A 24,127-nucleotide genomic window follows, 5' to 3' on the forward strand; every position below is an offset into this window, starting at 1 on the left:
ATGTGCAAATTAAAACTGCAGGGAAATACTATTATAACACCAAGTGTTGGCACAGATGGGAAGCAACTACAACTCTTATTCATTGTTGGTAGGAGTGCAAAATAGTAGAACCATTTTGGAAAATTGTTTGGTGATTTCTTAATAGGTTAAACATATACCTACCTATGGCCTAGCAGTTCCATTCCAGGAATTTACCCAAAGATAAATGAAAACCCAAATATCCATCAACAGGTAAATGAGTAAATTGTGGTTATATTCATTCTTATAATGGAATTCAATTTAGCAACAAAAAGGAGTGAACTACTGATATATGCACTAACATGAGTGAATCTTAAAACATGCCATAGAAAAAAGAGTCCAGACACAAAATTGTGTGTGCAGTATAATTCCCTTTATACGAATCTCTAGAGCATACAAAATTAATCTGTGGTGAAAGAAATCAGAACAGTGACTGCCTGTAGGGCAAGAGATAAGAATTGACTTGGAAGAAGCACAAGCTGGAGAGAACTTCCTGGGATAATGAGCTATTCTTTCTTTTTCTTTTGCAGGGGAAGATTTACCCTAAGCTAACATCTGTTGCCAGTCTTCCTCCTTTATTTCTTCCTTTCCCCCCCCAAAGCCCCAGTACATAGTTGTATGTAGTTGTAAGTTCTTCTGATTCTTCTTTGTGAGCTGCCGCCACAGCATGGTTATTGACAGACGAGTGGTCTGGTTCCATAGCTGGGAACCAAACCCAGGCCGCCAAAGCAGGGAGCGCCAAACTTTAGCCAGTAGGCCATCAGGGCTGGCTTGATAATGAGCTATTGATATATCTGAATAGGGATGTGAATTATACAGATATGTGCATATGTCAAAACTCATCAAACTGTATATTTAATATCTGTGCATTTCAGTATATATAAATTATACCTTATTTCAAAATCTTTGTAACTTTTTCATTTGAAAAGTAATACATACATGGTAAGAATTTTGAAAAATATTGACATTAAAAAATAGAAAGTAGACGTTCCTCTTAGTCCAATTCCAAGAAATAAACACCCTCAGTTCTTTGAGATGTAACTTTCCAGACATTTTTAAATCTTACAGTATAGTGGTTAAAGGTGAGGGCTCAGGAGTCAGATTATCTGGATTCAAAGTCATATTCCCTATTAATGTATGACCTTGAGCAAGTTACTCAACATGTGTAAGCCTTTGGTTCCTTATGGGACCAAAGTAATATAAAATAATGATAGTAACAGTCTCTTTGAACAGAAAATTATTGGTGGATTCTGTGTGCTAAAGGTATTATACTACTGCTAGAATTTTGTAAGAAACCAGTATATGAGATTTAAATTTATAAAGTGTTGCAGATATTTTTCACAATTTATCATTTACTTTTTAACTGTTTTTCAGTGTTTTTCCTGTGCAGAAATGATACATTTTAACATGTTTATTGAAATATAATTCTCAGTCTATAAAATTCACCCATGTAAAGTGTATATGGTTTAGTATGTTCATTGGTTTAGCATATTCACAGAGTTGCAACAATCACCATAGTCTAAGTTTAAAACTTTTCATCAGCCCAAAAAGAAACCCCTCCCCCGAAACCCCAGTCCCATGCAACCACTAGTCTGTTTTCTGTTTCTGTGGAGTTACCTTTTCTGGATATTTCATATAAATGGAATCATACAATATGAAGCCTTTGTTGACTGGCTTGTTTACTTAGCATAATGTTTTCAAGGTTCATTTATGTTGTAGCATCTATCGGTATTCCATTCCTTTCTATTGCCAAGTAAATTCCATTGTATGGGTATACCACATTTTGTTTATCCATTCATCTGTTGACATTTGGATTGTTTCCACCTTTTGGCTATTGTGATGACTCCTGGGAAGATTCATGTCTAAGTTTTTTGTGGAGAAAAAACTTTCTTTCTCTTGGGTATACCTAGAAGTGGAATTGCTGGGTTATATGGTAAGTCTTTTTAGGAACTACCAAACTTTTCCAAAATGGCTGTACCATTTTACATTCCCACCAGCAGTAGATGAAGGTTCCAGGTCCTCCACATCTTTGTTAACACTTGTTATTATCTATCTTTTTTATTTTAATCATCCTAGTGAGTGCTAAACAGTGTCTCATTCTGATTTTGATTGGGATTTCTCTGATGGCTAATGATGTTAGAGCATCTTTTCATGTACTTGTTAGCCATTGGTATATCTTCTGTGGAGAAATGTCTATCCGTATCCTTTGCCTATTTAAAAATTGGCAAATTACTTATTAGTGAGTTTTAAAAAATGTATTCTGGGTGTCAGTCCCGTATCAGATATATGACTTGCAAATATTTTCTCCCATTTGTGGGTTTTCAGTTCTTGATAGTATTATTTACAGCACTAAAGATAATTTTGATGAAGTCCAATTTATTTATTTTTTCTTTCGTTACTTTTGCTGTTGGTGTAATATCTAAGAAACAATTACCTCGTTCAAGGTCATGAAGATTTACCCATATGTTTTCTTCTAAGAGTCTTATAGTTTTAGCTCTTAAATTTAGGTCTGTGATCTCTTTTGAGTAAATTTTTAGGTATAGTATAAAGAAGAGGTCCAACTTTATTCTTTTGCATGTGGCTATTGGGTTGTCACAGCACCATTTGTTGAAAAGACTGTCCTTTCACCCACTGAATTATCTTGACACGCTTGTTGGAAATCAGTTGACTCTGAATGTAAAGGTTTATTTCCGGACTCTCAATTCCCTTCCATTGATCTGTATGTCTAGCCTTATGTCAGTACTACACATCTTCACTACTGCTGTTACGTAGTAAGTTTTGAAGTTGAAAGTATGAGTCCTCCGATTTTGTTCTTCACTTCCAAGATCATTTTGGTTATCCAAGGTCCCTTTCATTTCCATATGAATTTTAGAATCAGCTTGTCTATTTCTGCAAAAAAGTCAGCTTGGATTTTAATAGGCATTACATTTAATCTGTGTATCATTGCCATCTTAAAAATATTAAATCATTTGATCCATGAACTATGGGATGTCTTTTCATTTATTTAGTTCTTTAACTTCTTTTGACAATGTCTTGTTGTTTTCAGTATATAAGTCTCACAGTTCTTTGGTTAAATTTATTCCTAAATATTTTGTTCTTTTTGATGCTATCGTAAATGGAGTTATTTTCTTAATTTCGTTTTCAGATTGTTCATTGCTAGTGTATAGAAGTATACTTGATTTTTGTGTATTGATCTTGTACCTTACAAGGTTACTGAGCTTGTTAGTTCTAATCATTTTTTTAGTGCATTCCTTGGGATTATCTATCTGTCTATACACAAGATCATGTTATCTATATAGAGAGATAGTTTTACTTCTTTCTTTCCAATCTGGATACCTTTTCTTTCTTTCTTTCTTTTTTTTTTTCCCCTGATTACCCTGGGTAGAACTTTCAGTACAATTTTGAATAGAAGTTGTGAAAGCAGACAACCTTGTCTTGTTCCTGGTGTTAAGGGGGATCGCATTCCGTCTTTCACCATTAGATATGTTGTTGGCTGTGAATTTTTCATAGATGCCTTTTATCAGATTGAGAGAGTGCCCTTTTGTTCCTAGTTTGTTGAGTGTTTTTAGTTTGAAATGGTGTTGGATTTTGTCAGATCTTTTTTCTGTTGTCTATTGAGATGATCAAGTGGGTTTTATCCTTTGTTGTATTAATGTGGTATATAGTACATTGATTTGCAGATGTTACACCAAATGTGCATCTCTAGGATAAATTTTACTTGGTCATGGTGTATAATCCTTTTTATATGTTGCTGGATTCACTTGTTTTTTGTCTATATTATAAGGGATATTAATCTATAGTTTTCTTGTGATGTCCTTGCCTAGTTTTGGAATCAGGATAATGTCGGCCTCACAGAATAAGGTAGCAAGTGTGCTTTCCTCTTCTGTTATTTGGAAGAGTTTGTAAAGGATTGGTATCAATTCTACTTTAAATGTTTGGTAAAATTCACCAGTGGAGCCATTTGGCCAGGGCTTTTCTTTGTCGGAAGTTGGAAGCATTAAATGTTATATGATCATATTCATCAGACTTTTCATTTTCTGTTCTTTTGGTCATTCATACCTAGAAGGATCTTCCATATCCCAACCTGCTGTTTCCTCATCAAAGATATAAATATTTATAAATAAGCCTGTCAGTAGGAGTTACAGATCCCTCATATAACATGTGACATGGTCTAACAACTCCATAAGTAAGCATATTTTCCTGAACTCCATGGTACTTTATCTGTACATCTCTTAAGTGACTTCCCATGTACACTATTGTAATAATTTATGTTCAAGTTTTACCTCCTCTATTAAACTGAATTCTCTGAAGGAAATACCTTTTTCTACACTGCACTTAGAGTTTAGCAATTGAGTGGCTGAGTGAATGAAATGTTACTCTAGTATTCATGTGAGAGGAACTAGTAGTACATTAGCCTATTGAAGACTAAAAACTCTTAGGTCTAACTTTGATGCTTTAATATTTTTAGTGTTAGTGGACATTTGTTAATATCTTGAGCTAGTTAGTATTCAGAGAAGCAAACTTTGAGAATGCTTCTCTAAATGATTGGTATGAAACTAATTTCAGGCAGCATCTATAAAGAGAAATCAGAAACGAAAATAGAGTTGAGTATGGAAATACGTAGGTCTTAGGATAGATGCCTTATGGCCATCATTGTAATTGTAAACTTTATGAGGTGGTCATTATCTATCATGTTCTTACCATTGCTGTTGGGAAAATTCAAAGTCACCCCCCTCCCTTTTTAAAAATAAAAAAATTGTAAAAACCAAACTAGACTAAAAACTGTTTGTTAGATTAGGCTACTTTTTTTTTTCCTGAGGAAGATTGGCCCTGAGCTAACATCCGTTGCCAATCTTCCTCTTTTTTCTTGAGGAAGATTGTCCCTGAGCTAACATCTGTGCCAGCCTTCATCTATTTTGTATGTGGGACACCACCACAGCATGGCTTGATGAGCACTGTGTAGGGTCCACACCAGGGATCTGAACCTGCAAACCCTGGGTCACTGAGTGGAATGCACGAGCTTAACCACTAGGTCACCGGGCCAGCCCCTTTCCTCTTTTTTTTGCTTGAGGAAGATTGTTGCTGAGCTAACATATGTGCCAATCTTCCTCTATTTTGTACGTGGGCCCCTACGTCTGCATGGATGCTGACAAGTGGTGTACATCCGCGCCAGGGAGCTGAAGCTGGGCCACCAAAGTGGAGTGTGCTGAACTTAACCACTGGGCCACAGGGTGGACCCTAGGCTACCATTTGGACAGTGCCTCTTAGCTCATCTCCATCCAGAGATAGGATGTTTTTCTCTCCAAGTAGATGTCTCTGTTAGGCTTTTCATTTGGATGAAGGTGAAAATTCTATTCTTAGGTAAGAATTGGCACTTGGTGCAGGTGTCCTTCAGGTTCATGTGTAGAAGTAACAGCTTGATCTCTCACCTCCTGGTATTTATATAAAGCTTGTCTGAGAGATGGTTTTTATGGAGGATTGCCTGAAAGATATTCAGTTTATGCATTCTCCTGTCCTTATTCAGCAAGGGTGAATAATGAATAATTGAACCCATTCTGCTTAAGTTTCTGTTACCTGACTTTTATATCTTGTGATTTGTTTTATTTAAATGTTTGTCCCCAAATCATGTGTCCAGGATGGGAGTAGAGACCTCTGGTCATTGTCTACTGTTTGTCTTTATCTAGAATGTAACATCAGAACTAGAGTTTTGTAGCCTTGATATTTAAGACTGTGCATAAAAAAGTAAGTCAGTATGGTCATTTGTAAATATCAGAACCAAATAGATTCATGAGACAGGGACTCTTTGCTCAAATAGTTTATAGTTTAGTAAGGAAGATCATGCAAGCCATGTATACAGTAAGTAGACTACAAGATCATTTAAGTGCCATGTTTTCTATAAATAATCATTTAGAAGTTCATAGAAGAGAGAGCATAGTCTTAGCGAGGAATAATCTAAAAGTATTTCCTGGGACAGGGTATTTCATCTCGTCTTTGAAGGATTTTATTTCAACTTGGTAAGACTTTTCTTATAGAGACATTTTCATAGGACAAGGGCAAAACAGCATCCATAAAGACATAGCAGTAACTAGAGAGTGCAAAGCAGTCAGTCCAGGATCACACATAGACACAGGTAGGGAAGTCTGATATACGTAAGTAGGTTTTGGAAGCAAACACTTTACTGTGGATATCAAGCTCTAGTCAGGGGAGCTGGAGTATGATCAGAGTCCAGTTACAGAATACCCAGGATCAAAGAGCCAGAGTTCAGAGTATGGACCAGGTCAATCAATGGTGAATTGCTCTGACAGCATATATTAATAGTGCTTCCATCCTTTGAAATGGCAGTATGAGCCCGTGGTCAGATGAATTTTAAAGAGATCTTCACTTGAAGATTGAAATGGGTCTGACAGAAAGTTAAGAGACATCTTCAGGGCATTCTTAATTTGTGTGGAGTATATAGGGAAGCAGTAAAAGATTAAATTGGAAAGGTGACTTGAAACCAGATGATAAAGGTCTTTGAATTTTGGGCTGAGGAATTTAGACTTTATTGAATTTTGGAAAGCTGTTGAGGGATAACAACATAATCTGAGTGATGTTTTGGGAATACCGACCTGGCAGTAGCTGTGAGGATGGATTAGAGTGAGAAGAACCTGGAGGGGGAAGCCAAATTAGGAAGCACTATTCTAGGTGTGAGATAATAAGAACTTAAATGGGAACATTAATAATAGGAAGGAAAGGACAGATTCCAGACATCATCCCGAAGGAAGAATTAACTAGACATTGAGACTGATTGGGTGTAAAGAGAGAAGTAGAGGGGAATATAAAAAATTATTCACAGATTTTGAGTCTGAATAACTGTTGTATAAATAGGAAAGACAGATGAACTAGCTGGTATGGGGCAGATGAGAAGTTTTGAGTTTGGTGGGGCTAGTGGTATATCAAGTGTGGAAGATCCAACAAGCATCTAGAAATGTGGATTGTGTATTTTGTAAAGTGGTGGCCAGAGAGTCACCCATATACCAGTATTAATTGAAGTCCTGGTAGTAGATGAGATTTTTCTCAGGGGTAAGGATGGATGAGAGAACTTTGGTAGACTCCACATTTAGAATAAAGAAATTTCAATCAAGGAGGTAAAGGAAGGAATATTCTAAGAAGTTGTCAAAGAGATGGAAACTATCCAGAAGCAAGAATTGATCAGCAAAGTTGACTTATGTTCGTTCATTCTGATAAACAGTGATCAGAGAGAGAGTGATTTTCTAAACCTTTTCAGACCCAACTCTTCTTTTATATTAAAAATATTATATATATAATAAATTGTAAAAGCAGTATGATGCCCTATTTGTGATATATTGAAAAAACATAAAGTACCTTATAATAACATAATACGTATGTTAAGATGTGAATGTATGGGCATGACACACAGTAGATAACATAATGAAGTAGTTGTATCTTTTTTTTTCTCCTTTACCCCAAAGGCCCTCAGTACATAGTTGTATATTCTAGTTGTACATCCCTCCAGTTGTGCCATATGGAACACTGCCTCAGCATTGCCTGATGAGCGGTGCTGTGTCCACACCTAGGATCTTAACCGGCGAAACCCTGGGCTGCCAAAGTGGAGCGTGTGAACTTACCACTCGGTCACGGGACTGCCCCTGAAGGAGTGATATCTTTGCACCAGCCGGCAGAGTGACCGTAACTGAAGAGTTACAAATGTAGACTGATAAAGTTGACTTGTATTTGTGACTCAGATGCCACAAAGAATAAGAGGAAAACTGAGCAACAGTGGAATAAAAAAGAAGAGAGAGATTTGCTCCACAGGCCCTCCAGAGGTGAAGGGGAATGAGTTCAGTATTTTGAGGAAGAGGGAGAATGTTTGAAATAGTCTTTGTAGAGAATGAGAAACAATTGATAAGAGGTGAGTAAAAGAGTTGTTGAGAAATGTCATGTGCTGTGTTGAAGTTGGATAACAACTGGTGGGTCAGGTTAGCATGGCCCTGTAATTTTCCTGTAGAGAATGAGAGAAAGACAAATGTAGTAGATGAAAATACAGGTTAGAGTAGCAGCTTTTAACAGACTAGCTAGGGTGTCTGGGTTGAAAAGAGAGGCCACCAGTCTTAAAGGCAATTAAAAAAATAATTTAGGATGGTGGTGATGTTTGGCACAACAGTGTGAATGAACTTAATGCTCCTGAACTGTACACCTCAAAATGATTAAAATGGTAATTTATGTTACACATATTTTACCACAATAAAAATCATCTAATTGAACACTTTAAAAATATTCCTTGACTCTAGATATCGTCATAAGATGACTTCTTGTGGAGATAGGTCAAGAACTTCATGCTTGTAGCCCCTCCTTTTAGCCGTGTGGAAATAAGGGAGTATGTCCTGGTTGCCGTTTCAGCCATCTTGGGGATATGCTACAAAGGTGATTCTAGGAGAATCTGACTACAGGATTGATGTGTACTGGGTGTCACAAGGAGGCATATGTGAGCGCCGTGAGACCTTAGAAGTGACTGATCTTTCCTGGACAAATTGGTTTTGACTTCATGTTCATGTACAGCCTAGTTACTGAGGAATTATCTTTTTAAATGGCTAGTTCTTTTTGAATTATGCAGTATTACTTTGTAGTCATACCTTCACACCTCCTTAATTAGGTGTGAATAAAATTAATGATAATTTTCATTCTCAGCCAAAATAAGTAGAGCATGAGATCAATTATTTTGTAATAAAACCTTAGGAGGAGCCAAGTGGCAGTTTTGTATGCTTTAATTTGTATGTACATGTCTCAAGACGAATTATATGTATTCTCTAAGAGAGTTTTGCTGTATTTTTAAAACCAAGTTTCTCTGACATCTTCTGGAGTGGGTACATGTTAGGTCTCACTTTGAAAAGTAGAACTTAGTGAAATCTTTTAAAAGGTATTGTTTAACATTATCTTTTCTTTAAGTGTGTTACCAAGACTGATATTTTACATACCATGAAATTCATCTCATTTAAATGGACAGTTCAATGATTTTTAGTAAATTTACAGAATTGTGCACCCATCACCACAATGTGGAAACATTTTCAATTCCCCTAAAACAGATCTCCTGTACCCATTTACAGTCAGTCCCCCTTTGCACCCCCAACCAACCACTAATCTACTTTCCATCTCTATAGGTTTCGTTTTCTGGATATTTCATGTAAGTGAAATCATATAATATGTGGTCTTTTGTATCTGGCTTTTTTTTACTTAGCATAACATTTTTGAGGTCCATTCAAGTTGCGTGTATCAATTGTTTATTCATTTTTATTGCCTGAATAGTATTCCATTGTGTGGCTATGCCACATTTTGTTTATCCATTAACCAGTTGATGGACGTTTGGATTGTTTCACTTTTTGATTATTATGAATAATACCGCTGTGAATATTCACATAAAAGGCTTTGGATGGGGGCCAGCCCAGTGGCGCAGCGGTTAAGTTCGCACATTCTGCTTCTCAGTGGCCCGGGGTTTGCCACTTTGGATCCCAGGTGCAGACATGGCACCACTTGGCAAAAGCCATCCTGTGGTAGGTGTCCCACGTATAAAGTAGAGGAAGATGGGCATGGATGTTAGCTCAGGGCCAGTCTTCTTCAGCAAAAAGAGGAGGAATGGCAGTAGTTAGCTCAGGGCTAATCTTCCTCAAAAACAAAAAAGGCTTTGGGTGGACATATGTTTTTATTTCTCTTGAGTTAGACAACTAGGAGTGCAAGTGCTGGGTCATACGGTAACTTTATATTCAAATTTTTAAGAAACTGCCAAATTTTTTTATAGTGACTGTAATATTTTACATTTTTACCAGCAATGTATAAGGGTTTCAGTTTCTCTATATCCTTCCCAGCAATTGTTATTATCTGTCTTTTTTTATTATAGCCATTCTAGTGGGTATAAAGTGGTATCTTGCTGTAATTTTAACTTGTATTTTTTGATGTTGAGCATATTCATGTGTCTGTTAGCCATTTGTCTATCTTCTTTGGTGAAATGTCTGTTCAAAGTCTTTGCCCATTTTTTGATTGAGTTGTCTTATTGAGTTTCTTATATTGTGTATACAAGTTCTTTATCAAATGTACGACTTGCAGATATTTTTCTCCTAGTCTGTGGCTTGTCTTCATTTTCTTAATGGTATCTTTTGAAGTGCAAAGGTTTAGATTTTGATGGTCCAATTTGTCAGGGTTTTTTTTATGGATTGTGCTTTTGGTGCCATATCTAAAGACTTTTTGCTTAATCAAGGTCCTGAAGATTTTCTTCTGTGTTTTCTTGTAGAAGTTATATGGTTTGTGGTTTTATTCTTAGGTCTCTGATCCATTTTGAGTTATTTTTTGTGCATGATGTGTGGTAAAGGTTTAAATTCATCTTTTTCTGTGTGGATATCCAGTTGTCCAGTGCAATTTGTTGAAAAGGCTATTCTTTCCTCTGTTGAAATTGCCTTGGTAGCTTCATTGAAAATTAGCTGACCGTAAATGTAAGAGTTTGTTTCTGGATTCTCAGGTCTGTCCCATTGGTCTATGTGATTATCCTTATGCCAATACCACACTGTCCTGATTACTGTAGCTTTATAATATGTTTTAGAGTCAGGAAGTGTAAGTCATTCAACTCTCTTCTTTTTCAAAATTATTTTGGCTATTCTGATTCCTTTGTGTTTCTGTAGATATTTAAGAATCAGTTTGTCAATTTCTGGGAAAAAAAAAAAAAGAAGAGGAAGAAGCCTGTTGGGATTTTGTTAGAGATTATGTTGAATCTATAGATCAATTAGGGGGGAATTTTTAACATTCTTTTAAGTAGAAAGATTATATTAGGAAACTCAAAAACTTAATAAAAAGAAGACAATGCAAGGTAAAGATGTCCTGGTTTCCTTTAAAGCTTACACCTTAGTTTGTTAAATTATGAACTTTTGAAAAATAATTGACCATACATCAAATGCTCACTATATGTCAGATGGTGGTCTAATTGCTCAGTGTTATCTTATCACAGTCGTGAGTTGCTTAATGACAGAGGTACGTTTTACTCTTTACGCATTCTGAGAAATGCGTCGTTAGGCGATTTTGTCATTGTGCAAACATCATAGAGTGTACTTACATAAACCCTAGGTGGTATAGCCTACTGCACACCTAGGCTATCTGGTACTAATCTTATGGGACCACAGTTGTATGTGTGGTCTGTCATTGACCAAAATGTTTTGCAGCGCATGACTGTGTTGGATCCTGGCTTAACCCCTTAACTCTTTAAAGATAGCAAGCTGTAAGGCAGAACATGTTACATGAAAGACAGGTGGGGGGAAGGTTGTTATATTGATTGTTTCTCTAGTGAAGACATTCTGACTCTAACATTGTCTTTAACAACATAAGGTACCAAAGAGAATGCTCAGGCTATACCTATGTTTCTCATATTCACTTTTATTCTCTTTGCTCCTGTTTTCTAAGTCATTTCTAAATCTTATACTTTATGGCATGTTTACTAAGGATTGTAGAATACTCTGCCAATATATCTGTTCCCTTGTAAATAGAATGCCTCATACATATGTATTAATGTAAATACAAAATGAAAAAGGGAGCAGCTGTTTTGGAGGTGGTGTGGAGAAGAAGTGCACCTCTATGAGGTAGGTGTACAATAGTAAGCTTGTGGTATAGATTTGGATAGTTGTTCCAAGTAGCTGTTAATTGTAGGGTGAAAGAGAAATGGGTATACATTTTAAGGTACTATTTCAAGAAAGTATAATATGAATTTTCATTTTGACATGTGACTGTATTTCTATATTTTGATGCTCTTCTCATCCTTTTGACTTCTGCCTTTGCATTAGAAGGCAAACCTTAATGAGAGTTTTGTCATGATTTTTCTGTAGAGAGCTATCTTCTTGTCTTGTGTTCTAGAAGGTCTGATTTCTCTTAACATTGATAGCAAGCAGGCAAGACAAAGGGAGAATGAATGGTCTTTTCATCTTTCACTACTTATCTCTGTTCTGCAGCCGTGCAATCAGAGATCCTTGTGCATGAAGACAGATTTGTTCTATGGCCTCGGAGTTGGGTGCCGGGGACGATGGCGGCTGTAGTGAGCTGGCAAAGCCCCTCTATCTTCAGTGCCTGGAGAGGGCCCTCCGGCTGGACCATTTCCTGCGGCAAACGTCTGCCATCTTCAACAGGAATATTTCTAGGTATGCTGTTCCATCTGCCCAATATAATGTTTGACCACATTTTTCATTCTTATTATTCCTGTAGATTTTAGGGTTAAAGTATTTTGTGATTTTTGGTATGTGTGATATTTTTTTCTTCTTTCTTTGAAGTAAAACACAACTTATTCAGAAGATCAATTTCTTATGTAAAGTGTTCAGTCTACTAACCATAAATTACAGTATTTTGCTGGGTCAACTGTGATTGTGGATTTATCATTCTTCAATTTATAGTGATGAAAGTGAAGATGGACTGGATGACAGTAATCCTTTATTGCCCCAGTCTGGGGATCCCTTAATACAAGTTAAGGAAGAACCTCCAAATTCATTGCTTGGTGAAACTTCTGGAGCAAGCAATTCCGGAATGTTAAACACATACTCACTGAATGGAGTTCTACAGTCAGGTCAGTGTGGTATGAAATCCCTCTTTGGACTGTTGATTCTTTGGGGAGGTCATCCTTTCATTTTTTTCTTCTTTATGTTTCTTTACACAGAATCGAAATCTGACAAAGGGAATTTATATAACTTCTCTAAATTGAAGAAAAGCAGAAAGTGGCTAAAGGTAAGAGATAGGCAGAATGTTTACAATTCAAATAACCTACTAAAATTACAATTAGAAAGGAAAGTTATTGACTCATTCTGGCACGTTGGAGAGATTTTTCTAGATGAGTCTTTTATTCTGGGTGTGGTTTTTTGAAACGATTATAAAGAAAAATCTGGAGGACTCAAGGAAGTTCATTTTAGCAAACATTTTTGAGAATAAAGCACTTTGTGGAGTGAAGGAATACAACAGTGTATCGCATAAGATCCTTGCCCTCACTGGGTCACATTGTACTCAGGATTATTAATCTACTCTTCATCAGTCTTTGAGTAGTTCATTCATTCAACAAATGTTTTTTGGGTTTTATTTTTTAAGATTTTTTAGTTTTTCCTTTTTCTCCCAAAGCCCCTGGTACAAAGTTGTGTATTTTTAGTTGTGGGTCCTTCTAGTTGTGACATGTGGGATGCTGCCTCAGCATGGCCTGATGAGTGGTGCTATGTCCGCTCCCAGGATTCAAACTGGTGAAACCTCGGGCCGCCAAAACATTGCACGCACGAACTTAACCACTCGACCATCGGGCTGGCCCCTCAATAAATGTTAATTGAATGCATCCTGTGTACCAGATACTGTTGTAGATAGACAGGGTTCCTGCCCTATGGAATGTACATTCTCATGGAGGGAGGAGATGTGTAAGCCTGTAAACAAATAAATAAATATGGCTTCTTTAAAGAGATAACTTCTCAACTGATTTATGAATGATCAGAGAGAACTATCTGAAGGTTTAAGATAAGAGCATTTCAATTAGAAGGAACAACTGCAGAAGTCCTGAGAAAGGAACCAACTCACTGGGGTATGTTTGGGGGAGGAAGAGGCTGATGTGGCTGGAGTACAGTGAGTGAGGGCATGGGACAAGATGAGATTAGAGAGCCTGATCGTGTAGGACCTTGTACACCATGTGAAGGAGTTTGTGTTTTACTCTTGTTACAGTGGTAAGCCATTGGCGTGTTTAAAGGTACTCTTTCATTATTATCACCAGGCCCTTTAAAAGGCTCACGTGTAAAACACCTGATTTGCTTTATATCAATGAGGCTTTATGTTAGGAATGCAGAAATCTTTGTGTTTAGCCATCACATTTTAAAAAATTGAAATGTAATTCACATGCCATATTTAGTATATTCATAAAGGTTGTCCAGCTGTCACCACTATCTAATTCTGGAACTTTTTTTTTTTTTTTTGGTAGGGAAAAGATTTTTTTTTAATTAAGGTTATGAAAGTTAACATCCTTGTGAAATTACAGTTGTACATCATTATTAGTCTTGTTGTAGGTACACCACTTCACCCCTAGTACACTCCCCCCACCCCCCTTTCCCCTGGCAACCACCGATCAGTTCTCTTTGTCCATATGTTAACTACCATCTATGAGTGGAGTCATACAGAGTTCGTCTTTCTCTGTCTGGCTTATTTCACTCAACATAACACCCTCAAGGTCTATCCATGTTGTTGTGAATGGGACGACTTTGTCCTTTTTTATGGCTGAGTAGTATTCCATTGTGTATATATACCACATCTTCTTTATCCAATCATCAATTGCTGGGCACTTAGGTTGGTTCCATGACTTGGCTATTGTGAATAATGCTGCGATGAACATAGGGGTGCGTGGAACTTTTGGGATTGCTGATTTCAGGTTCTTGGGATAGATACCCAGTAGTGGGATGGCTGGGTCATAAGGTATTTCTATTCTTAACTTTTTGAGGAATCTCCGTACTGTTTTCCATAGTGGCTGCACCAGTTTGCATTCCCACCAACAGTGTATGAGGGTTCCCTTTTCACCACTTGGTTTTGGATATTTTTGCCATTCTAACAGGTGTAAGGTGATATCTTAGTGTAATTTTGATTTGCATTTCCCTAATGATTAGTGATGATGAGCATCTTTTCATGTGTCTATTAGCCATCTGTGTATCTTCTTTGGAGAAATGTCTGTTCGCGTCCCCTGCCCATTTTGTAATCGGGTTGTTTGATTTTTTTATTGTTGAGTTGTGTGAGTTCTTTGTATATTATGGAGATTAACCCTTTGTCAGATAGATAACTTTTGTAATTCTGGAACATTTTTATCACTCCAAAAAGAAACTCTATACCCAAAAGCAGTCACTCCCCATTCTCTACTTCCCCCAGGCCCTGGCAACCACTAATCTGTTTTCTGTCTCTATGGGTTTGCCCATTCTGGACATTTCATATAAACAGAATCATACAATATGTTGCCTTTTTTGTCTGGCTTCTTTCACTTAGTGTAATGTTTTCAAGGTTCATTCATGTTGTGGCACGTATCAGTACTTCATTCCTTTTTATGGCTGATTAATTCATTACCTGGATAATAACACATTTTGTTTATCCATTCATCAATTAATGGATTTTGGGGTTGTTTCTTCTTCATTAGCTGTCACAGCTTGCTTTCTATTTTCCTTTATACCCTCTAAGTAGTGTTTTTGTTTTGTTTAGTTGTTTTGCATTGGTATTTGATGTTTAGTTAAAATATCTTATATTATTGTAAGTCCTTAGTGAAATCTAGCCTTGTTGCTGCTTACAGCATTTCCCCTCTATCAGTGCTCTTTAGTTTGTGCCCACTAGGTTCAATTGGTGGTGTTTTCAGTTGAATTCGTAAAGAGTAGTATAAGGGAAACTGGAATGACTGTCCTCCAGCTGTTTTTGTCCTTGTTTGGGGACCTGGAAAAAATGCTTGGATTATTGAGGAACTGCTTCATAGCAGAGGTTGCATTTCCGTTTCCTCTCTTTTTCAGAGCATTCTGCTAAGTGATGAGTCTAGTGAGGCAGATTCTCAGAGTGAAGACAATGATGAAGAAGAAGAGGAAGAAGAACTCAGTCTCAGCAGAGAAGAACTTCATAACATGTTGCGACTGCACAAATACAAGAAACTTCATCAGAATAAGTACAGTAAAGACAAGGAGGTGAGAATTTCGAGAGAAATCTCAGACCTTCATGCTGGGTATTTACTCTCTGCTTTATATTCATTGACGATACATCATTCTAACTTTATATTCAGATAGCGGTGGTGATTGCTCTAATAACAGCTTTATTGAAATATATTTCACATACCAAAAGAGTTTCAGCCTCTTAAAGTGCACAATTCAATGGTTTTTGGTATATTCATAGAGTTATGTGACTATCTTCACTATTCCAGAACATTTTCTTGTCCCAAAAAGAAACCCCACTCCCCTTAGCTGTTGCCCCTCATTCTCTCCGTTCTCCTCAGCCCCAGACAGCCACCAGTCCAATTGTCTCTATAAATGTGCCTATTCTAGACGTATCATACAAACTGAACAACATGTGGTCCTTTGTGTCTAGCTTCTCTCACTTAGCATAATGTTTTCAAGATTCATTCATGTTGTAGCATGCATCACTACTTCATTTGTTTTTATTGCCAAATGATATTTCATTATATGGACATACCACATATTGTTTATCCATGCATCAGTTAATGAACTAATTGGATTGTTTCTACTTTTTGCCTATTATGAATCATAGTTATGAATAGTGAGTTGTTTCCACTTTTTGGCTATTATAAATAATGCTGCAATGAAGATTTGCATACAAGTTTTTGGTGTGGGTGTATATTTTCATTTCTCTTGGGTATATATCTAGGAAAAGAGTTGCTGGGTCCTATAGTAACTCTATGCTTACTCTTTTGTGTGTGTGTGTGAGAGTGTGTGAGGAAGATTGGCCCTGAGCTAACATCTGTTGCCAATCTTCCTCTTTTTGCTTGAGGAAGATTGTTGCCGAGCTATCGTCTTGTGGCAATCTTCCTGTATTTTATGTGGGATGCTGCCACAGCACAGCTTGATGAGCGATGCTAGGTCTGTGCCCGGCATCCAAACCCGCAAACCCTGAGCCACTGAAGCAGAGGGTGCAAACCTAACTGCTGTCCCACCGAGCCGTTCCCCATGCTTAACCCTTTTGAGGAATTACTAGACTGTTTTACAAAGCAGCTGTACCACTTTAAATTCTAGTGGTTGCTTTTTAATGCACTTGCTCTTTGAAAGTGTTCCTATGTTGGAAAAACTCCCTTTCTTCATAGACTAACATTAGATTGATGATAGTTCAACTATTCAAATGCTGTTACCAAAGCCATCTGATTTTTCTCATAAGTGTGGCAGTTTGTACATAATGAACAATGGTAGATTTGAAGACCTAAAAACTTTCCAGCCATTAGTTAAGGTGCGAAGTTAGTTCAGAAAGCTTTGAATAATAAGGTGAAGGTTATAAACCTGTAGAAGATACCCAACTGCTTTGATTTAGACATGGAGTTCCTTCTTAAAGTACAGTGATAAGGCACTTGCTGCTTGAAATATTTGGTCTTGTTTGGGGGTGGGGGGAGGTGAGGAAGATTGAGCCAACTGCCGGTCTTCCTCTTTTTGCTTGAGGAAGATTGTCGCCGAGCTGACATTTATGCCAGTCTTCCTCTGCTTTATACATGGGACACCACAACAGCATGGCTTGATGAATGGTGTGTAGGTCCACACCTGGGATCTGAACCCACGAATCCTGGGCCACTGAAGCAGAGCACATGAACTAAACCATTAGGCCAGTGGGCTGGCCTCTTGGTCTTTTTTTTAAAAAATTATTTTATTGAGGTCATATTGGTTTATAACACTGTAATTTCAGGTGTACATTATTATGTATCAGTTTCTGTATAGACTGTATTGTGCTCACCACCAATAATCTAATTTTTATCTGTCACCATACGTATACGCCCCTCTACTCCTTTCGCCCACCACTGCACCTGCTTCTCCTCTGGTAACCACTAATCTATTCTTTTAATCCATGTGTTTGTTTATCTTCCACATATGAGTGAAATCATACATTTGTCTTTCTCTGTCTGGCTTATTTCACTTAACATAATACCCTCAAGATCCGTCTATGTTGTTGCAAATGGGACGGTTTTGTTTTTTTATGGCTGAGGAGTATTGCATTGTCTATACATACATCTTTATTCATCTGTTAATGGGCATTTGGGTTGCTTCCACATCTTGGCTATTGTGAATAATGCTGCAGTGAACATAGGGGTGTATAGATCTCTTTATATTGTTGATTTCATGTTCTTTGGATAAATACCCAGTAGTAGGGTAGCTGCATCGTATGGTATTTCTGTTTTTAATTTTTTGAGAAATTTTCATACTCTCTTCCATGGTGGCTGCACCAATTAGCATTCCCACCAGCTGTGTATGAGGGTTCCCTTTTCTCCATATCCTTTCCAGCGTTTGTTATTTTTTGTCTCAGTGATTATAGCCATTCTGACAGGCATAAGGTGATATTGTTGTAGTTTTGATTTTCATTTCCCTAATAATTAGTGATGTTGAACATCTTTTCATGTGCCTGTTGGCCCTGTATATCTTTGGAAAAGTGTTCATAACTTCTGCCCATTTTTAGATTGGGTTGTTTTGTTGTTGTTGAGTTGTATGAGTTGTTTATATATTTTGGAAATTAACCCCTTGTCAGATATATGATTTGCAAGTATTTCCTCCCAGTTGGTGGTTGTCTTTTTGTTTTGTTCATGGTTTCCTTTGCCCAGCAGAAGCTTTTTAGTCTGATGTAGTCCTATTTGTTTACTTTTTCTTTTGTCTCCCTTGCCTGAGTAGATATGGTATTCAAAAAGATCCTCCTAAGACCAATATCAGAGATTGTACTGCCTACATTTTCCTTTAGGAGTTTTATGGTTTCCAGTCTAACATTCAAGTCTTTAATCCATTTTGAGTTAATTTTTCTGTATGGTGTAAGATAGTGGTCTACTTTCATTCTTTTGCACGTGGCTGTCCAGTTTTTCCAACACCGTTTGTTGAAGTGAATTTCCTTTCTCCAGTGTATATTCTTGGCTCCTTTGTTGAAGCCTTGCTGTGCATGGGTGTGTGGTTTTACTTCTGGGCTCTCGATTCACTTCCATTGATCTGTGTGTCTATTTTTGTGCCAGTACCATGCTGTTTTGTTACTATAGCTTTGTAGTATATTATGAAGTCATGGATTGTGATGCCTCCAGCTTTGTTCTTGTTTCTCAGGACTGCTTTGACTATTTGGAGTCTTTCGTTGTTCCATATAAATTCTAGTATTCTTTGTTCTATTTCCATAAAGAATGTTGTTGGGATTTGGATTGAGATTACATTGAATCTGTAGATAGCTTTAGGTAATATGGACGACTTCATTATGTTTATTCTTCCAGTCCATGAGCATGCAATATCTTTGTATTTCTTTATGTCTTCTTCGATTTCTTTCAATAACGTCTTATAGTTTTCGGTGTATAGGTCTTTCACTTCCTTGGTTAAGTTTATTCCTAGATACTTTCTTCTTTTTGTTGTGTTTGTAAACGGGATTGTATTCTTGAGTTCTCTTTCTGTTAGTTTATTAGTATATAGAAATGCAACTGATTTTTCTAAGTTGATTTTGTACCCTGTGACTTTGCTGTACTTGTTGATTATTTCTAATAGTTTTCTAGTGGATTCTTTAGGGTTTTCTATATATAGGATCATGTTGTCCTCAAACAGCAAGAGTTTCACTTCTTCCTTTCAATTTGGATTCCTTTTATTTCTTTTTCTTGCCTAATTGCTTTGGCCAGAACCTCCAGTACTGTGTTGAATAGGAGTGTCAAGAGTAGGCACCCGTCTTGTTCCTGTTCTCAAGAGGGATGGCTTTCAGTTTTTCACCATTAAGTATGTTGTTGGCTGTGAGTTTGTCATATATGGCCATTATTATGTTGAGATATTTTCCTTCTATGCCCATTTTATTGAGAGTTTTTATCATAAATAGATGTTGGATCTTGTCAGATGTTTTCTCTGCATCTATTAACATGATCATGTGATTTTTATTCCTTACTTTGTTAATGTGGTGTATCACATTGATGGATTTGTGGATATTGAACCATCACTGTGTCTCTGGTATAAATTCCACATAATCATGGTGTTTGATCCTTTTGATCTATTGCTGTATGGGATTTGCCAATATTTTGTTAAGGATTTTTGCATTTATATTCATCAGCAATACTGGCCTGTAATTTTCCTTCTTTGTGTTGTCCTTGTTTGATTTTAGCACCAGGGTAACGTTGGCCTCATAGAATGAGTTAGGAAGCATTCTGTCTTCTTCAATTTTTTGGAATAGTTTGACAAGGATAGGTGTTAAATCTTCTTTGAGTGTTTGGTAGAATTCTCCAGAGAAACCATCTGGTCCTGGACTTTTTTGTTTTTTGGCAGATTTTTTTTTGCTGAGGAAGGTTCTCCCTGAGCTAACATCTGTTGCCAATCGTCTTCTCTCTCTTTTTTTTTTCTTCTTTTTTTAATGTGAGCGTCTGCCACAGCATGGCTGCTAACAGACAAATGGTGTAGGTCTGCGCCTGGGAAGTAAACCCTGGCCTCTAAAATGGAACATGCCGAACTTAACCACTAGGCCACTGGGTCTGGCCCTTTTGGGAGATTTCTGATTACTGTTTCAATCTGTTTACTTGTGATTGGTCTATTCAGATTCTCTGTTTCTTCTTAATTCAGTTTTGGGAGGTTGTGTGAGTCTAAGAATTTATCCATTTCTTCTGGGTTATCCACTTGGTTGGCATATAGTTTTTCATTTTATTCTCTTATAATCCTTTGTATTTCTGTGGTATCCATTGTAATTTCTCCTCTTTCATTTTTAATTTTGTTTATTTGAGCCTTCTCTCTTTTTTTCTTAGTAAGTTTGGCTAAGGGCTTGTCAATTTTGTTTATCTTCTTAAAGAATCAGCTCTTAGTTTCATTGATCCTTTCTGTTGTTTTTTTAATCTCTATTTTATTTATTTCTGCTCTAGTTTTTATTATTTCCCCCCTGTTGACTTGAGGCTTTGTTCTTCTTTTTCTAGTTCTTTTAGGTGTAGTTTAAGATTACTTATTTGAGATTTTTCTTATTTTTTGAGGTAGGCCTGTATTGCTTTAAATTTCCCTCTTAGTACCCCTTTTGCTGCATCCCGTAAGAGTTGGTATGTGGCGTCATCATTTTCATTTGTCTCCAGGTATTTCTTGGTTTCTTCATTGATTCAATAGTTGTTCAATAGCATGTTCTTTGGTGTCCACATATTTGTGACTTTCCCAGCCTTTTTATTGTAGTTGATTTCCAGTTTCTTAGCATTGTGGTCAGAAAAGATGCTTGATATGATTTCAGTCTTCTTAAATTTATTGAGGCTTACCTTGTCTCCCAGCACATGGTCTGTCTTTGAGAATGTTCCATGTGCACTTGAGAAGAATGTGTATTCTGCTGTTTGGGGATGGAATGTTCTATGTATACATCTATTAAGTCCATCTGGTCTAGTGTTTCATTTAAGGCCATTGTTTTCTTGTTGACTTTGTCTGGGTGATCTAGCCATTGATGTAAGTGGGGTGTTGAGGTCTCCTACTCTTATTGTATTGTTGTCATTTTCTCCCTTTATGTCTGTTAACAGTTGCTTTATATATTTTGATGCTCCTGTGTTAGGTGCATATGTATTCAGAAGCATTATATCCTCTCGGTGCAATGTCTCTTTTATCATTATATCCTCCCCTTTTTGTCTCTCATTGTCTTTTTTATCTTGAAGTCTGCTTTCTCTGACATAACTATGGTAACACCTGCTTTCTTTTGCTTCCCATTTGCTTGCAGTATCATCTTCCATCCCTTCACTCTGAGCCCATGTTTGGCTTTAGCGCTGTGTTTCCTGGAGGCAGCATAGGGTTGGGTCTTGTTTTTTAATCCATCTAGACACTCTGAGTCTTTTGATTGGAGAATTTGATCTATTTATATTTAGAGTGATCATTGATATATGAAGGTTTAATACTGCCATTTTATCTCCTGTTTTCTGGTTGTTCTATATTTCCATTGTTTCTTTTCTCTTGTATTTCTGACTGCCATTTCAGTTTGGTTGTTTTCTGTGATAGTTTTCTCTTTATTTATGATGTGTGGCTCTGCTCTTCGTTTTTTGTTTAGTGGTTACTATGAGTTTTGTATAAAAGATCTCATAGATGAGATAGTCCATTTTCTGATAGCCTCATCTCCATTAGCCTAAGCAGGTTCCATCCCTTTTCTCTTCTCCTTCTGAGTTATTGTTGTCACAGAGTGGCCTTTTTGTGTTGTGAGTTTGTGACTAAACTGAAGTGTTTTTAGTTATTTTTGATGCTTTCCTTCCCTTTATCTTTTATGTCATAATTGTTTACTAACCTCTTCTGATGTAGAGCTGCACTTTTCTGATTGTGTCTATTTATCTCCTTGCTCAAGGTTTTTACACCTTTGCTTTTTAGTTTCAGATAGGAGGGTTCCTTTTGACGTTTCTTGTAAGGCAGGCCTAGGGCAATGAACTCCCTCAGCTTTTGTTTATCTGGGAAAGCTTTTATTTCTCCATTGTATCTGAAGGATAGTTTTGCTGAAAGTTTTTGTCTTTCAGTATTTTGAATATCTGTTCTCTCCTAGCATGTAAGGTTTCTGCTGAGAAATCTGCTGAAAGCCTGACAGGAGTTCCTTTGTAGGTCATTTTCTTCTACCTTGCTGCCCTTAATACAGTTTCTTTGTCATTAACTTTTGCCAGTTTTAATAGTATATGCCTTGGATAAGATATTTTTCCAGTGATATAATTAGAAGTTCTGTTGACTTCATATACTTGTAAGTCTAGTTCCTTCTCCAGGTTTGGGAATTTCTCAGCTGTTACTTCTTTGAACAAGCTCTCTACTCCTTTCTCCCTCTGGAATACCTATATAATCCTTACATTGCTTTTCCTAATTGAGTCGGATATCTCTCAAAGAATTTCTTCATTTTTTTTAAATCTTAGTTCTCTCTCCTGTGCCTGAAGCATTTCTATATTTCTATCCTCTAAATCACTAATGGTGTCCTCCATAGCATCAGCTCTATTTTCTATGGCTTGGAGGTTATTTTTTATCTCTAATTGTGTTCATATCCAGAATTCCTCTTTGTTTGGTTCGAGTTTCAGTCTCTTTGGTGAAGTATTCCATCTGCTCATTAATTTTATTCCTGAGCTCATTGAACTGTCTTCCTGAGTTTTCTTGTAACTCATTGAGTTTCTTTATGACAGCTATTTTGAATTCTCCGTCATTTAGATTGCAAATTTCTGTGAGTTCAGGATTGGTTTCTGGAGGCTTGTCATTTTCCTTCTACTTTGAAACGTTACCATAATTCTTCATGGTGTTTGATGAATTGATCCTTTGCTGGCACATTTGTGGTAGTATTAGGTTACAGATTCCACCTGCCACCACTGGGGAGGGGACAGGAGCTGTGTTTTCTGCTCCTGCCCTGTCTGCTGAACATTATGCCAGTAGGGCTGCTCTGTATTTGCACACTGGCCACAGCCACTTGGCAGGTCACGCACACATGCACGGGTGAGACCTCTCTGCTCCCCTGGCGGGTTACTCTCCTGCAGGAGGGACTGCTGAGCTGCTACGCTAGGCAGAAGCAGAGGGGTGCCTTCTTTTGAGTACAGGCCAGCTCAGCTCCTGGCGGTTCAGCTGAGCTGTTGTGCTTGGTGGTTGGGGCGCCTCCCTGGGGCTGAGCTGTTGCCACTTGGTGGGGAGTGTTCCCACCGGTGGGGCTGTCATGGCATGGTGGGTGCTCCCCTGGGCCAGAGTGCCACTCTGAAAGTGTTGCTGTGCAGGCTGGGCTGTCTCTACCTTCTCTCATAGTCGCACCAGCTGCTATGTGAGGACCCACAACCTGGATTGTTGCTGCCAGTGGGGAGGAGGGGTCCAGGCCCACTCACCTAGTTCCACTGCTATCTGGGGATCCACTTCACTCACTGTCAGTTGTATGACTGCGTGGATCTCTCAGGTGTCCTGTTGTGCTCTATAGGGAATCCTCTGTTGGTTAATGAATGTCTGTTTAGTTGTAACCTAGAGGGGAGAGACAAAGGGAACAACTCACTCTGCCATGATGCTGACATCACTTTCTTTCATCTTTTTTTAATTGAAGTAAAACATACATATGGGAAAAGCCACAGATTTTAAGTATACAACTCGATGCATGCTCATTTAATTTTGACTTTTGACAGAGGACTTTGTAGTAGTTTTCCATGTCACTCTTCTATCCTAGTTACTGTCCTTGGACAACTCATTTGGCTATAATCCAAGAATGAGATTCAACAATGGACTACCTAATTTTAATTTATATTCATGTTTATTCATTAGTGATAAGTGAGACAAAATGCAAGTTCTGGAGGTCAATTTAAATGAGATGTTTGAAAGGATTAACTACTCCCTGGACAGAAAAATAGATTATTTATATGTTAGAATTCTAGCAACATAAGCACTATCTATAATATTGTCAGACTCTCTTAGTGGAGATGAAAAGAGAAAAGACTTGAAAGATTGGAGAATTGGGGTGCCTGGGGACT

At 37.4% G+C, this 24,127-nt stretch overlaps 1 protein-coding gene across 2 annotated transcripts in view; it reads left to right on the forward strand.

Annotated features, from left to right (window-relative positions):
* The window catches only part of INO80 (INO80 complex ATPase subunit), a 126,379-nt gene that overhangs the window by 13,394 nt on the left and 88,858 nt on the right, over positions 1-24,127 (forward strand). For both annotated transcript variants that reach the window (XM_070583754.1, XM_070583762.1), the window contains exons 2-5: positions 12,000-12,185; positions 12,435-12,604; positions 12,695-12,762; positions 15,537-15,704. In XM_070583754.1, the coding sequence (XP_070439855.1) occupies positions 12,043-12,185; positions 12,435-12,604; positions 12,695-12,762; positions 15,537-15,704 (549 nt within the window). In that variant the 5' untranslated portion in view covers positions 12,000-12,042. The remainder of the gene's footprint in view (positions 1-11,999; positions 12,186-12,434; positions 12,605-12,694; positions 12,763-15,536; positions 15,705-24,127) is intronic.

This window comes from Equus przewalskii, chromosome 1, assembly GCF_037783145.1.
Source record: "Equus przewalskii isolate Varuska chromosome 1, EquPr2, whole genome shotgun sequence".
Taxonomy (NCBI): domain Eukaryota; kingdom Metazoa; phylum Chordata; class Mammalia; order Perissodactyla; family Equidae; genus Equus; species Equus przewalskii.